General features: G+C 56.2%; 1 protein-coding gene across 1 annotated transcript in view; it reads right to left on the reverse strand.

Moving 5' to 3' along the window:
* Nucleotides 1-15616, reverse strand: part of TMEM63C (transmembrane protein 63C) — a gene marked incomplete at both ends in the record, with an annotated part of 34637 nt that overhangs the window by 3373 nt on the left and 15648 nt on the right. The window contains 13 exons of the mRNA XM_080808494.1: nt 1012-1121; nt 3023-3190; nt 3576-3681; nt 3918-4080; nt 6724-6789; nt 7329-7415; nt 8607-8713; nt 9941-10094; nt 10454-10576; nt 12133-12266; nt 12997-13120; nt 13237-13317; nt 13912-13985. Of these exons, the coding sequence (XP_080664620.1) occupies nt 1012-1121; nt 3023-3190; nt 3576-3681; nt 3918-4080; nt 6724-6789; nt 7329-7415; nt 8607-8713; nt 9941-10094; nt 10454-10576; nt 12133-12266; nt 12997-13120; nt 13237-13317; nt 13912-13985 (1497 nt within the window). The remainder of the gene's footprint in view (nt 1-1011; nt 1122-3022; nt 3191-3575; nt 3682-3917; nt 4081-6723; nt 6790-7328; nt 7416-8606; nt 8714-9940; nt 10095-10453; nt 10577-12132; nt 12267-12996; nt 13121-13236; nt 13318-13911; nt 13986-15616) is intronic.

Raw genomic sequence — 15616 nt, forward strand, 5'->3', positions numbered from 1 at the left:
GTCTAGAGCCCCTGCTGTCTCCCTTCTCTAGAGTGGACCCGTGGGCCACCAAACCGCATGGCATTGTTGGATGGGGAAGACAGAGCCGGAGGCATTGTCCACTCTAGTTCATTATGGCTCTCGAGCCAGGGATGGCGGCGGGGCTGGACAGAGAGGGCCATGGGGGTCTAAGCCCAGGGCCACCAGAGGCAATGCCACTCAGAGTAAAAGGATCCTCTTCCAAGAGGCTCCCTCCTTTGACTCAGCAGGATACCAGAACTTTAAATTAACTTCCTTTCTTTTCTTTATATACCTTCATTTTAAAGAGACACAATTTATTATTATAGACAGAAAACCCGCACTCGTTGACATAAGCAGAAATATAGATAAACGTGAACCAAGAGAAAAATGGGTAACCGTGAAAAATTAAAAAAAAAAAAAGTTTTAGTCCCCAGAAATCATTCTAGCACGGCCACAGAGACATGCCACGTTGGGAAATGCCCACGGAAGGCACACAACATTGTTGGCATAGATCTCAGCAGGCAGGGACTGTCTCCCTTCTCTAACTATGGGGCCGGGCTCTGCTGGCTAAGAGCCAAAGGAATCATGGGGCCCCGAGAGCCAGGCCTCAAGTTCAATAGCCTGGGCTTCCTAAAAGTGTGATAACTACCCCCCCTTCCCCAGGGCATCGTCCTTCTCCACAGCATCCTTCCGCCCCCCATCCCATCTTCTCTGCCTCAAGCATCCACCGGTGCTCACAGCTCGGTGGCTGGACAGGCTTGCACCGAAGGAGGGAAGCGCCAGTGGCCCGCTGTTTGGAGGAGGTACTGGGAGGGGAGGGTAGGAGAGGAGGTGAGGACAGCTGTCTTAAATCTCCCCACTGCTCGAGGGGGATGGTGCCTGGGCCACGCAAGGGAACCTTTAATGTCTGGTGCCCGGGGTACACAGGTCAGGAGGTAGCCTAGAGCCATGGCTCAGTGTGAGGGGGCAGGGGGCAGCGAGAACGAATGGAGGAAAGGAAGGGTAACTCACCTCATAGTCAGATACCCCCTGGAGCTTCCCCAGAAGAGTGCTAAGGAAAGCGATGATCATGGAAAAGATGAGCGTGGACAGGGAGAAGAAGGTGATGGTGTGGAGCGTACCTGCCAAGCAGAAGAACAGGCCGTGCGTGGGGTTTGGTGCTTGAGGCCCGGAGCCGTGGGCAGAAGTTTGCCAGCAGAGACGCCGGGTCCCATGGGGCTCCCCTCAGCACCTTTGTGGGGGCTCTGAGTCCAAGGCAGAGAGGCCCCTGCCCCAGTCCTCCTAGCAACTGGAGTCGATGCACCTGACCGTGACCTCGTCCCTTGTGCTATGGGACCAGTTTGGAATTTGGCATCTTATGGATTCTGTGACAAAATTTAATTGCCTTAAGTATCCAGTCCACTCAAGTGCCCAGGAAATACGTCCTTTTCAACCTGTCAGTTTACATACGTTGTCCCAGGTCACAGTTCTGGGGCAGTCGCTCCAGGTCACTCATACATGCTGCTGCCCCCAAACACGGTCACTGAGCCATGCCGGTCCCTGCGAGCTCCCACACAGCCCTCACCTGTGCTAGTGGCACTGAAGAGCTATCCAGAATTCAAGTCACTTACATGTCGCCCGGGGACATTTGGTGATTTTTTTATGATGCCAGTTTTCTACTGAGGTAAAGATTAAAGGTCAGTCTTTACCGTCAGAGGTTAACCCATAAGGACGCTGCTCGTTGTGTTTCTGTAAGAGCAAAAATGGCCAAGAGCTTTGGGATCCCACCATGGAAAGCTGACGGAAGTGGGTGGAATTCGCTCAAGGTGCGTGCTCAAACAGGATGTCAGTAACACGGGAAATCCCGCAGAATACTATGGTGAGGGGAGAGACTCAGGATACACGACAGGACGTTATGACATGGAAATAACAGTTTTGAAAATTAAGAATAGACAGGGGTGCCCGGGTGGCTCAGTGGGTTAAAGCCTCTGCCTTCAGCTCAGGTCATGATCCCAGGATTGAGCCCTGCATCGGGCTCTCTGCTCAGCAGGGAGCCTGCTCCCCCCCTCCACCTGCTGCCTCTCTGCCTACTTGTGATCTCTGTCTGTCAAATAAATAAATAAAATCTTAAAAAAAAAAAAAAGAAAAGAAAATTAAGAATAGACCAATAAGCCCCCTCCTGCTCCGGCCTCTCCCCTAGGCTGTGCGCACAGAATGAGGTCCGAGAGCGACACAGACAGCAGGCTCGGGGGCGAAGATGGGGCATTCAGATCTCGATAATAAACATATATAGTCTTTTATACTTAGGAGGAAAACGATTTTTAAAAAACAGAGGTTCGCTAGGCGGCAGGGAAAGGCTAGGGGGTTAAACGGGGAGACGGCGACAGATGGAGGGCGCACAGAAGTGAAGGCGAGCGGAGCGGTTTCCAGCTGCCGCCGTGACAGCAGACGAAGAAAATACGGTTTCCCTTCTCCGCTCCACTGAGGAGCTCAAGGTGCAGGGTCCCTGAGGGAAGGCGGGTGTGGGGAGAAGGCAGGAGGCGGTACGGTGGCAGAGAGGAGGTTATGTGAGCCTCTTGCCTCAGAGGGGACAGGGACAGCAGCTCTGTGTGGCCAAGAGCAGGATCTGCCACTGGGGCAGACCCCGAATCCTCCTCCAGGTTTTGGGCAATCTGGAAGACCTCACAGGATCCCAGGGGGTACGTCACCAGAATTGGGCCCCACAGCTAATATTATATTCCTGCCCGCCCTGAGTTAGAACGAAGGAAACTGGTGTTTCCTGCTCGGAGGGTCCTCAACCCAAGTGCATACGATCTGGACCGCGCTAGTCTGCGTCCTCCTCTCGGCTGCAGAGGTCTGCAGGGACTGAGGTCCGAGCTCTAACTGAGGCCTGGAGGAGCCACTGGGGACGGGGGGGCTGCAGTCGTGAGCAGCCCATGCTTGTCCTGGGCCCTCTCTGCTTGCCCGGAGCACAGGTGCTGCCGAGGGCCTTTGGCGGCGGCGGGAAGCAGGCGGGGGCAGGAAGGCGGGGCCTGGTACCCACCTAATCGCAGGATGGAGAAGAAGAGCATCCAGAACAGCCCCAGGAGTGGTGCGAAAATGGCCTGGTAGACGGCGGCCATGTGGATCTGCTCGTTGAGCTTGGTGGGCGCATAGGAGTAGTACATGTTGTAGCGGTCGGTGACATGCTTCATGCACAGGTAGAGCAGCCCTGTGGGGCGGGGGGTGGGGCGCGGGGAGGGCACATGTGCTCAGCCGCTGCTTCCATGGCCGGGCCCCCCGGGCCACAGAAGCCAGGTTCAGGTCTGTCTGGGCAGCGAGGGCCACAGACGGGCCGTGGGAGCCCTGTGGCGCTGACCTCTGGGACCCCCGTTTCCCTTGAGCCCCCCAGAGTCTATTCTGTCCTCTGGGTGAAGGGTCACTCCGTCACCAAGCATCGTGCGTGAGCAGCTGTCCCACCTCCCCTGACCCGCCCCGGCCCCTCCCTGCTCTGCTCACAGTCTGTCCCCAGCCTTCATGCTCTGAGGTTGGGGGGCTCAACCCCTCCTCCCGGCCTGAGGCTGCGCAGCCCTGAGGGTGCCCGAGGGGAGACTCACCGAAAGGGACAATGATAGGGCAGGTGATGCTGTAGGCAATCACCACGCTGAAGACGTTCATCATCCACGCGTACTCGCGCCCGTACTGGAAGTCAATGGCCTGGCTCTGGGGTGGGGAGCGGGGGTCACTGGAGGCGGCCTGGTCCCCTTGGCTCGGCTCCGTCTGTAGCTCCTTGTCTACCCCGGGGGGAGCTGCCTGGTGGCTCAGGCCTGGAGGCGGGCTCCCTGCCAACCCCAGCCCACCTCGCCTCTCACCTCGGGTCCCTCACGCCCCTAGCAGGCTCCCGTCATGACCCCCCTGCCAAGGGAAAGGCTGTGTGCAGGCCTGAGCCCAGCCCCCACCTTTCTGATGTGGACTCTCTCTGGCTCCGACCTGGAGAAGAAGAGGCGGGTGCTATATAGGAAGAGGGATCCCAGGCGCAACAGCTCCATGCCCGTGCCCAGCAGAGCTGCCGTGATCACATAGTTGACGAAGAAGGCGCCGTTGTCTGGCAGGAACACACATCTGGCCGTGTGGACGGTAGAAGAGGGCACGGAAGCCGGAGGGAGAAGGAAAGGGCGGGGACATTGGGAGAGGGGTGGAGGGTGGGGATGGAGGGGGGAGGGGTGGAGAGGTGGGGGTAGAGATGGGGAGGAGGTGGTGATGGGGAAGCGATGGAGGGCAGGGGTGGGGGTAGTGATGGGGAGGGGGGCAGAGGGTGAGTGTGGAGATGGGGAGAGTAAGCTTCATATACACACGTGCCCCCAGCCCAGTTTAGGTTAATGCACACCCTTCTGAGCAAGGATGGGGCTGGTCTACATCAAGTGTGGGTGTGTTGGGAGACACACTCTGGGTTGATCCAAAGTAGGGGTGTGGACCAGGACCCACAGACCCCAGAGAGTCCGTGGGGAGAAGCTTGGGGGCCTGTGACCTTGAATGTGAACAAATGAAGAAAACACGTGTCTTGACATTCACGAGCCTCTACCTGCAATGCACCACCTCTTTCTACTAAGAACATGGGCAGGGCACCTGGGTGGCTCAGTGGGTTAAAGCGTCTGCCTTTGCTCAGATCATGATCCCAGGGTCCTGGGAACTAGCCCCGCATCGGGCTCTCTGCTCAGCAGGGAGCCTGCTTCCCCGTCTCTCTCTGCCTGCCTCTCTGCCTACTTGTGATCTTTCTCTCTGTCAAATGAATAAATAAAATCTTAAAAAAAAAAAAAAGAACATGGGCAACAAACCACAGCAATGTCAACTATGGCTGTGACCCAGTCACCAGTTGAAATCAGATATTTTCTGGGGGCACCTGGGTGGCTCAGTCAGTTAAGTGTCTGCCTTCAGCTCAGGTCATGATTTCAGGGTTTTGGGACCCAGGCCTGCATCGCATGGGGCTCCCTGCCCAGCGGGGAGCCTGCTTCTCTTCTCCCTTCCTCCGCTGCTCCTGCTCTCTATCTCTCTCAAATAAATAAATAAAATCTTAAATATATTTTCATAGTCCGGTACAGTTGGTAGCGGTATCTGATAATACCCTTGCACTTACCATCACTTCAAAATGATGGTAGTTATTAAACACGCAGCTAAATTAGACACGCTAACTTTACATGACGGACATGTTCCTGTCCTCAGGTGTGTACTTGACACAGCTGGCCAGCTTCAGCTAGGAGTCACTTGGCCATCTGAGTGGATGGCCGTGCTGCCTGTTCTCACACTGGTGACCCAGGCATCTCTGTCACCTGTCATGTGTCCCCATCTACATAATTCCGTCAACTTCTTTGAAAGGAGAAATCCATGAGCTCCCTGAATACACTTCAGAACGCCTTCAAAACCTATTCTTTCCTGATGGCATCAAAGTTGAGTCATGGACCTATAACTCTTCTCTCTCAAACATGAACTGCAGCGAAGTTACTGACCTAGCCAAAGATGAACTCATTCCTCTTTAAAAAAAAACAAAACAAAACAGTCCAGCCACCGGGGTGGCTCGGTGGGTTAAGCCTCTGCCTTTGGCTCAGGTCATGGTCTCAGGGTCCTGGGATCGAGCCCCACGTCGGGCTCTCTGCTCGGCAGGGAGCCTGCTTCCTCCTCTCTCTCTGCCTGCCTCTCTGCCTACTTGTGATCTCTGTCTGTCAAATAAATAAATAAATAAAATCTTAAAAAAAAAAGAGTCCAACATAACACAAGTAGAATTAAACTGCAGAAATCTTAGAGAATTCTGGTCCTTGCCCTATAAAGCCAGCTGTGAAAGCCTGCATGTCATTTGCACCATTACACCTTTGAAAACTGGAATTTGCCATATTTGTAACCTGAAAACAAGACAAAATCAAAATTGGCTGGATGTCCAACATGACACGCATGTTGCTTTGTCAAAGATCCCGCCTCCCACCCAACGGAATGTTCTGCCGGCTAAGCAGCCTCGGCATTCATGCTGATGCTTCTAAAACAATAAAATGTAACTTTGGCTTGCAGGTATGTAAAATGCATTGTCCTCTTATTAAATGTGCTAGTAAGGATTTTATTACACATGTACTTTAAAAAATATTTTGGGGGCGCCTGGGTGGCTCAGTGGGTTAAAGCCACTGCTTTCGGCTCAGGTCATGATCTCAGGGTCCTGGGATTGAGCCCTGCATCGGGCTCTCTGCTCGGCGGGGAGCCTGCTTCCTCCTCTCTCTCTGCCTGCCTCTCTGCCTACTTGTGATCTCTCTCTCTGTCAAATGAATAAATAAAATCTTTTAAAAAAATGTTGGTAACAATACTGCGGCATAATTGGTTTTCTTTGTAATTGCAGGTATTCTGTGCATTTCAAGAAATCGATTCAGAGTAAACCGGCAAAATCTGAATAAGCCAGTTTCCTGGTTGTGATTCGGCGCCTTAGTTATGCAAGTTACCGGAGGGGGAGCTGGATGACAGGTACACAGACAGTGTGGGGGCAATGTCCTACAAATTTACAATTATTTACAAAACTTCATTCGGAGAAGAGATCTTTGGGCTTTTTCCCAGATTGCCAAATGGGTCCCGGGCCCGGGAAAGGTTAAGAGGTTCCTTCATGACAATCTTTGTGTACATTCACCTCTACCAGTGTGAGCAAATGAAGGAGACATGTGTCTACCTGGCGTGGGCCCACGGGAGCCCCAGGGGACATGGGGGCATGCCTGGGGCACGCGCTCTCGTACTCACTGGAACCTGATGGACGCCTGCTCCAGGTAGTAGATGTCGAAGAGCCACCGGAAAAAGACATCCAAACTAGAAGCAAGAACAAGGTAGGCCTTGTTAAGGAATCTGTGAGCTGAGTCTTGGAGTTCGGTCTCTCTTGGCCTGGCTTGCTTCGCTCTGACCCCCCTGACTCAATCCCTAGAGACTCTGGCATTCTAGTGTTCCAGCTGGTCAGCCCATACTGCCTCTCCGCTTCCTTCATGCTGGGCCACCCCTGCCCAAACCCTCTGGCCTCTCATCTCAAAGCTGCCTCTTCTAGCAAACTTTCACCAGCCATTCTCCCCACAGCGCTCTCTCCCTCCTCTGGATTTCCAGCACACACGGGCTGCGTTTTTCCCAACTCGGGCTGTCAGTTAGCTGATAGGCACGGCTTGTTGCCCCTGCTGGATGATAAGCTCTTTGAAGGCAGAGTTCATGGCTGACCCCTTAAAGTTCACAGGCTACCTGGCTCATGCTAGGCTCAGTGACTGTCATTTGAGGAATAGATTTGTAGTGAGGTATCTGGTATCTGTGAGAGGAGGTTCCAACTCTAGGGACAGAGTGGGGAGGGATGCTTGGAGGGGAGGTACCTGGTCAGTCCCATAGAGGGCAGAATAATCACCATGAACACAAGAAAGATGTAACACTTGTTCACGATGATCAGATTCTGGCTTGATCTAGAAGGGAACAAAGAAACATGTGATAAGAACCAGAGGCCTAATAACTACAGAATGCATGGAAAGACAGAGACAGCTACCTGGCCTCGAAAATGGGCTGGACAGTGCCTACCAATGCCAACCCCACAGATCGCTGGGAGCTGGGCGGCCACTGGGAGCAGTAGCACCAACCAGTCAGGTCAGCCTTGGGCACAGGACGGGCAGGAAGGGCACACAGGTGCTGCGTGCTTGGTATCTTTGTCAGAGGGACATTACCACTGATGCCCAGGATCCCTGTAGAGTCTCAGTAATCCACATAAGCCATGTTCTTGGCCAGAGAAAAGACCAGTAAGTGTTTCTGTTAGCACCAACCTCATGGCTTACTGCCTGGTCGGATGGCAGGAACTTCTGGTGCAGGAAATCACTTTCAAAACCCACACAGCCTTCAGGCAAAAGAGGTCCCAGGATGCGGTAAATACTTTCCACTCAATTGGCTGCCACCATAGAACGGGGAGTGCTAACCAGCCATTAGGGCTAAAGCTCCCATCGTTTAAAATATGAGTGCCAGGGGCACCTGGGTGGCTCAGTCCATTGAGCGTCTGCCTTCGGCTTAGGTCATGATCCCGGGGTCCTGAGAGAGTCCTGCGTCTGGAGCCTGCTTCTCCCTCTGTCCCTCCCCCTGCGCACGCTCGCTCTCTCAAATAAATAAAATCTTTAAATAAAATGTGGCTGCTACATGGGCTACATTGGTCTGTAGTCAGGTTGAGTTCATGGGCTCCTCTGTGACGTTCTTCTGCTCTCTCCTCCTCACCCTGGGCGTTCTGCCTGCAGTTCCGAGCTGCCTATCTCTGCTCACAGTGCATGGCTGGGGGCTGAGGGAGCAGCCCAAGGGGCACATGCCTGAGACAGCGGCCCCATCTCGGCATTCCTGAAGCCAGAGACCCAGAGACAACTCAGTGCCCTCTTTCAAAAAAAAAAAAAATATATATATATATATATACACACACACACACACACATATATATGTATATATGTATGTATATGTATACATCTTGGTCTTTTGGGATAGTTTTGGGCATCAAAGCCATCCCACGTCAATTCGATTCCTTAGGCCGGACAGGAGACCCCGACACCAGGCTGGTGGGAGAGTGGGCAGGGAAGGGGCTGGGTCTGGGGCAAAGAGCAGGCGGGGAGAGGAGGCCCCTTTCTCACCTGGTCCAGTGGGCCTCTAGGAAGGCAGAAAAGTAGACAATCAGAGGCAATATCACTGTAAATGCCCAGAGCATCAGGGAGGGGAAGAACTGGGTTATGACTGGGCTCTGTAGGGGTAGAGCGGAGAAGGGCGGAGAGACATCAGTGTGAAGGGTGCCCCTCCCCCTTCCAGGCCACCCTTGCTTCTCCCACGCCTCCCGCCTCTTCTCCCCGAGCTTAGTCCCACAGCAGGTTTGGTTTCCCTGAGGCTGTGCAGTGGACGCGGCCTTCTTCGTCAACCTTGCTGGCCAGGGGTCTGCTTGGCTGGGGTGGGCAGAGGCTGGCACCCCAAGGCCAAGCGGTGCCCTCAAGGCGCATGGGGTCTTCTCTGCTGAGGTCCCTGCAGGGGCAGCCTGGGCTTTCCCTGGGGACTTCGCCCTCAGGCTAGAGCCAGCTGCTGTCACTGACATCTCACAGCTCAGAGAGAAGACAGTCCCTTCAACGTGATGTGGTGGGGAAGGTGGCGGAGAGCGGGGGGAAAGAATCCCTGGGGGAGCTGCGGTGCCCCCTGGGGCCTGCTGTGAAACTGACAAGGGGGGTCAGAAGCAAGCAGCAGAGGTGGTGTGGCTTGAGTGTGGGTGCGTGCGTGCGTGTGCATGTGTGTGTCGGAGATAGGGATGGGGATAATATGGAAGGGGAGGCCTTCCAGCCCGTTATGACAGCCTGGAGGCTATAGGATTTGGAAATGGGCCAGTCCAGCTCCTCTGCAGCCCCCTGTCAGGGAGAAGCCGCCTCTAACTTCAGGGCTGGCTCCCCTAGGCCCAGCGTTCCCAGCCTGGAGGGGTTGTGTCTGGAAGTGAGGGAGATGGACGTCCCGCTTCTCTTGGACAGCTGTGTTGGGACTGACCTCACTCTTCCCCACCCCCAAACTTCTCCCTCAAACAAGGGACCCCCAGCTCTAGAGACAGTGGGGAGAACAGAGCTGTCACACTGGCCACACCCTCTGCTGCACACTTTGTACCCCCCAGTTGGCCTCAGGGGACCCAATCTAAAGAAGCCCTCCAAGCCCCCTCTGGCCTAGACTACCCATCCCCCCATCTCACCCCAGAGCCTGCCTGCGACCCCCACCCCCGCTCTCCTTCCTCTCCAGCTCCAGTCCCTCAGATGGGCAATGACCTGTGCATTCACCCCTTTAGAACAAAGTCAAGTGCAGCCACCACGGACACCGCCGCCACCCCCGCCATGTTGGTGGTGCATGGGAGCCGTGTTCCAGGGCGGCCCCCCATCCCATCCTCGCCTGAGTCCTTCTCTCATCTCCCTGGGGCCCCCACGCCTGGCCCGAGCAGAGGCGGCACCTGCAGCTTCTCAATGGGGCGGGTGACGTTGTACATGTCGATGGTGTTGATGATGATGGCGGGCGTGGTGAGGAAGAAGAAGAGGAAGAAGAGGAAGGTGTTGATTGCGATAAAGCGGGCCCACCAGTGGAAGCGGCGGACGGACAGGTGTTTCCTGGGCGGGGGAGGGATGGAAGAGGGAGACGCGCTTAGGACCTCGGGTCCCAGCCCTTCAGTGGGGCCCATGTGGGGGTTCCTGCATGTCAGTGGGAGACCCAAGCTGCCCTGGCCTAACTCGGCCCCTGGGGCTCACCAGACCTACATGCACACCGGGCCCTGGGTCTTCCCCCTCATTCACACCCTTTGTCAAGGCCCTGGTGGGGGGCTGGGTTTGGGGGTCGGCCGAGGCTGCGGTGCTCAGGAAGGACAGGGCCCAGCCCCATAGGAGAACAGGCCCCCATTCCTTTCCCAGCCTGTTCCCTTCTTCAGTCTCAGAGGAGCTGAAAGGTGAGGGGAGGGGCAGCGGGGGCTTACCAAATGATGTCTTTAGGGTGCGGGGCCAGGGCGACCCTCCAGCGGTAGGATTTGACAATGGTGCTCACGGAAGACTGCTGGGGGGGCACACCACAGTGGATGTACTTGTAATCTTCTCGGATGCTATGGAGACAGGGGGAGGAGACAGAGGTCTGGGGCTGAGGACGACAGGCTTAGGAGGGGTCTCATGCCAGGGTCCTACAGATGGCCTCACTTCCTGGGGATTCTTGAAGCCTCGAGTATGCCTCCCAGGGCTTTAGAGGTGGGCAGCTCCCAGAACCTAGTCCCTGAACGAAAGGGGCAGCAGAGGGAGGGACTTCCCTGGGCGGGGGGGCAGGGAGGGCGGGATGTGGGAAGTACTAATTTCAGCCTCATCTCAGTATTAATAGCTACCAACTGAGTTCTTTCTGTGTGCGACACTGTGCTAATGGGCTATGAAGATAATTCCAATTAAAAGACTACTAAATTTAGGAGCCTGAAGACACAACCAAAGAGGGGCAGGTGTTGGCATTGGAGTCTTTGGTCTTCTAATTCATATTTCTGTGATTAAAATTCATATTTCTGTAATTAAACCTTAGACCCTTCCTACTGAGTAACAGTGTCTCAGAACAGAAACAGTAGTGGAGCGCCTGGGTGGCTCAGTCAGTTACGCATCTGCCTTCGGTTCAGGTCACGATCCCAGGGTCCTGGGATCAAGCCCCACATTGGGTTCCCTGCACAGCGGGGAGCCTGCTTCTCCTTCTGCTTCTTCTCGTGCTTTCTCTCTCTTTCTCAAGTAAATAAATAAAATCTTTAAAAAAAGAAAAGAAACAGTATTGTCTTACATCGGTATGTTGTTTTATATAACATATATACTAAAGAGAACACGTATCCCTTCTTAATCCTCTGGGGAGTGGACAGGGAAGATATAAGTAAACAAACTGGACAGATAAGAAATTGGAGAGTATAAGTGACTTGCAAAATTGCACACAATTGTATTTGACTAAATTCTAGGCTATTCCGCTGTTCCTTTGTACAGTGTGGGTGGGTGAGGACAAAGTGTTGTGTATGGTCAGGCTCCCTCAGAGAGAGGAGGATCTCCACGATCCTCAAAGGACTGAGGCCGGGGTTCTCATCTATTTGACCCTATCCTAAGGATCCTTCCAGAATATTCCCAAGTGCACTGAATTGACTCCCTATCAAGGTAGAGCTGCCAGAGGCTGGGGCAGAAGAGGGAGGAGGCTGTAAGGCTGTGAATTAGGGAAGACCTGCAGCAGGAGAGCAGACAGCTTCTCTATCCTGTCACTTTTGGTGAGGAAAGGGGTGATGTATAATGGGGAAAAATGGATTCGTTCTTCTCAAGGCCTGGAAGAAGAACCAAGATGTCTACTCTGACCACCGCTGTGCTGAAGCAAGGACATATGGGGATGGGAAGCTCGGGGCCTGGGTATCTCTGGAGACAAGTGGAGTCTGGCAGCTGTGCGGAAATGGACGCAGACATGCTCTAGAAAGCAAGATGGCGGCTCGCTGTGAGGAGAACTGAGGGGTTGAGGGACGGTCAAAATTTGGCCACCTGGAGGGAGGTTCTCTCTCCTTCCCCCCTTGGCTGGAACAGGGGTGAAAGAGGGTGGTTTTGGAGAAGCAGAAGCCCATTCTCAGGGCTGGGCTGAGCGCAGCAAGCTGCTGGCCCGGGCACTCACTGCTTCGTCATCCTGGCGTCCTGGAAGGTGACAAAGATCAGGTCCAGACGCTTCAGCCGAACGCGGTTGAGCTCAGCGTTGAACTCGTCAGTCAGCTGCTCCTCCAGCTCACTATAGTACTGCTCCGCATCCACCTGGGGCGAGATGTGGCCCTCAGAGCTGGAGAACCCAGAGCTCTAGGAAGGCCTCACCTGGACATAAGGCCTTTCTCCATCCAGGTGATGGGCCCGAGGCCTTGGCTTCATCCCCAACTCCCTTCAAAGCCTGGCAAAGGGCTCAGGATCCCAGTGGGCTCCCAGATCCCACTTTGAGAACAAGAAAAGGCTATGACTCTGAAATCAGCTCCCTGATCAAAGAGCAGGGCCCAGGGGTGCTTTTGAACTTGGGCTGGACTCCCAGAGGAGTGGCAGAATGCGTCTGCAGCATTTTCAGGAAATGGGGATGATTCTCTTTTCTGGACTGGCTAGAGTGCAGTCCTGCCCTGTGGCCTCCCCCTAGTTGTAGCGGTTGGGTGATAAGATGGACCTCGGGGCCTTCAAATGCTCCTGTCCTAGCCCTTTGAACGCCCGAGGCGTGGCAGCCTACAGCAGCCTATCACGTTCTCTCTGGTCCTCCCATCCAAGACTGGAAGTGGGCAAGAGCGAGCCGCCGTCGATCACACCAGAGGGGGATCCAAGAGAGGCTTCGGCTCCTCTGTATTCTCCACAGGGAGGCAGGGCTTGGTGGAAAGGGAGGAGGAGCCAGGAGCCACAGCCCCAGAGCAGATCGGAACGGGGCCCAGCGGTACAGAGGCCTGGACAGAGCTAGAGGCCCTGTGCCCCAGCCCCTGCTCAGCCGTGTCCCTTGATTCCCAGGCCTGGGTACCTCTTTGAAGCAGGTCCAGCACTTGCAGAAGCACAGGCGGGAGCAGGGGTGGGTCTTGATCATCACCTTCCCATTCTTCTTGGCCTTGGCCGTGTAGTAGAGCCGGCCCCGCATCGCGTGGCGCCTGTCAGCCAACAGGCAGTGGGAGGAAGGATCTTGTGGTCGGGGGGGCTGGCAGAGCCACACCCTCCCCTTGCACCCCCCACCCCAGATCCAGGGAGAGCCCCCCTGCAGACTCACCTCTGATCATCCAACTCGATCAGCATCCTGACATCATAGCAGAAGTGGACTCTGGTCACCACGCACCCAGGATAAGCCTCGCTGTGGCCACAGACACAGACGCTGAGCCAGCCTGTGGTGCTGGGGCCTGGCCGTCCTACCCCGACTCTCACCCCAAACCACAGCCCACACAGCCAGGTGGCTCAGCTGCCTATGGTCCCTGGTTCTCAGGTGGGAGACTCGATTCCTTGCTCCTCAGGTCAAATTTCAGAGCTGATTCCCTGGTGATCTGAGAATGGCTACATCCTTCCCAGATGATCCAGAATAGGGCCAGGGGATGGAACTGGAAATTCCTGCCCATGGGAGATAATGAGCTCCTGGGGCTAGGAACGTGGGTCACAAAAGATGCCCCAACATGACCTGCTCTAGGTAACTGTGGTCTAGGAGCTCGCCGGGCCCTGTGGTTGGAGCAATGAGGGAAAGGAAGAAACTGATAACCACCACCTCCCACCCCCACCAAACACACTCATGCTCTGGCCTCAGGGCCTCCCCCATTCTGGAAGGCTAATCCTGAGCCAAGTCCAGGATGGGCTGCCACCTGGGGTGTCGCTCGCTCTACTTCCTACCCACATGACAATGTGGGCAGGGTTACCGGGAAGGAGGCAATCCATGCTTCGGCCCACTCAATCGACTTACTGAAAATGCTTAATGATGATTTCTGGGTCTTGGATGTCCGTGGGGACATAGGTGATCATTAGCGTCCTTGTGACCTAAGCGGGGACGGCCAATGGAGAAAGAAGACTGTGTTTACGTGGGACTCCCAGATGTCTGGGTCTTTGTGGGCCCAGAACTGTCTGGAGAAGGCCTGCTACTCAACCAGGCTGCCCCTTGGTGGAGAAGCTCATGTCAGCAGGCTGTGCGCTGGGGCAGCCGAGGGCAGGCAGGCCCCCGTCACAGACAGCTGAGGTCAAAGGAGAAAGAGCCAAAAGGGGCAGACAGGGCCAGCCAGGGAGGAGGACCAGAGCTCCGGGACCGAAGAGGGCTGCTCATGTTCTTGTGTGGACTGTCCCTGCCCTCATTCTGGCCTCACCACCTCTCCACCGTGTGGCAGGGCCGTCCCTAACGTGAGACGGGCAGGGGAGTTAGGACGGGAGTAGGCTCTGGGGAGGGGATGGGGAAGCCCCTCAAACTTCACATCTTATTCTGTGCGTGGGAAATGTCTTCCTGAGCCACCCCCTCAGCCACGGCTCTCTCCTCAGGATGAGGATGTCACCCTCAGCCATCCCCTCTCTTGAGCTCCAAGAGATGGGAGTCTCAGCGGAAGCTTCTGGGGACAAGAAGGAAGGCCACAGCAGCTGAGTCCAGACTGGCCAAGGGTGCCCAAGCCTCTGTGCCTGCAGACCAGTGTATTCGGGGTAACCTTTCAGGGGGGTGTGGATTGCGTCCTGGGGTGGGGGAAAGTGACTCAGTCCTTCAGGACGGCTGGCAGAGAGGGAGCTGGTCATACTCTCCTGGAGCTCTGAATGGCTGAGCACGGAGCCAAAGGTGTTTCCCTTTCCCACGAGAGCCAAGACAGTCCACATGCCTCCTCCTTTGCTGGTGCTGGGCTGGGGCTGGGGCTGGGTTGGGTCTGGGTCTGGGTCTGGGCTAGGGCTGGTGCTGGTGCTGGGCTGGGGCTGGGGCTGGGGCTGGGGCTGGACTGGGGCTGGGGGTGGACCTGGGCTAGGGTTGGGCTGGGGCTGGGCTGTTGCTGAGCTGGGACTGGAGCTGGGCTGGGTCTGGGCCTGGGCTGGGTCTGGGCCTGGGGCTGGTGCTGGTGCTGGGGCAGGAGCTGGGCTGGGTCTGGGCCTGGGCTGGGGCTGGGCTGGGGCTGGGCTGGGGCTGGGCTGGGTCTGGGCTGGTGCTGGAGTTGAGCTGGGTCTAGGCTGGGTCTTAGGCTGGGCTGGAGCTAGGCTGGGGCTGGGGCTAGGCTGGGGCTGGGGCTGGGCTGGGGCTGGGCTGGGGCTGGGCTGGGGCTGGAGTTGGGCTAGGTCTGGGCTGGGTCTTGGGCTGGGCTGGGTCTTGGGCTGGGTCTGGGTCTGGGTCTGGGGTTGGGGCTGGGGTTGGGGCTGGGGCTGGGCTGGAGCTGGGCTGGGGCTGGGCAGGGTCTGGGGCTGGGTCTGGGCTGGGGCTGGGCCTGGGGCTGGGCTGGGGCAAGAGCTGGGCTGGGTCTGGGCCTGGGCTGGGCCGGAGCTGGGGCCGGGCTGGGGCCGGGCTACGGCTGGGCTGGGACTGGGCTGGTGCTGAGCTGGGGCTGGAGTTAGGCTAGGTCTGGTCTGGGCCTGGTGTTAGGCTGGGGTTGGGACTGGGGTTGGGGCTGGGTCTGGGCTGGGTCTGGGTCTGGGTCTGGGTCTGGGCTGGG

Source organism: Martes martes, assembly GCF_963455335.1.
Source record: "Martes martes genome assembly, chromosome: 7".
NCBI lineage: Eukaryota > Metazoa > Chordata > Mammalia > Carnivora > Mustelidae > Martes > Martes martes.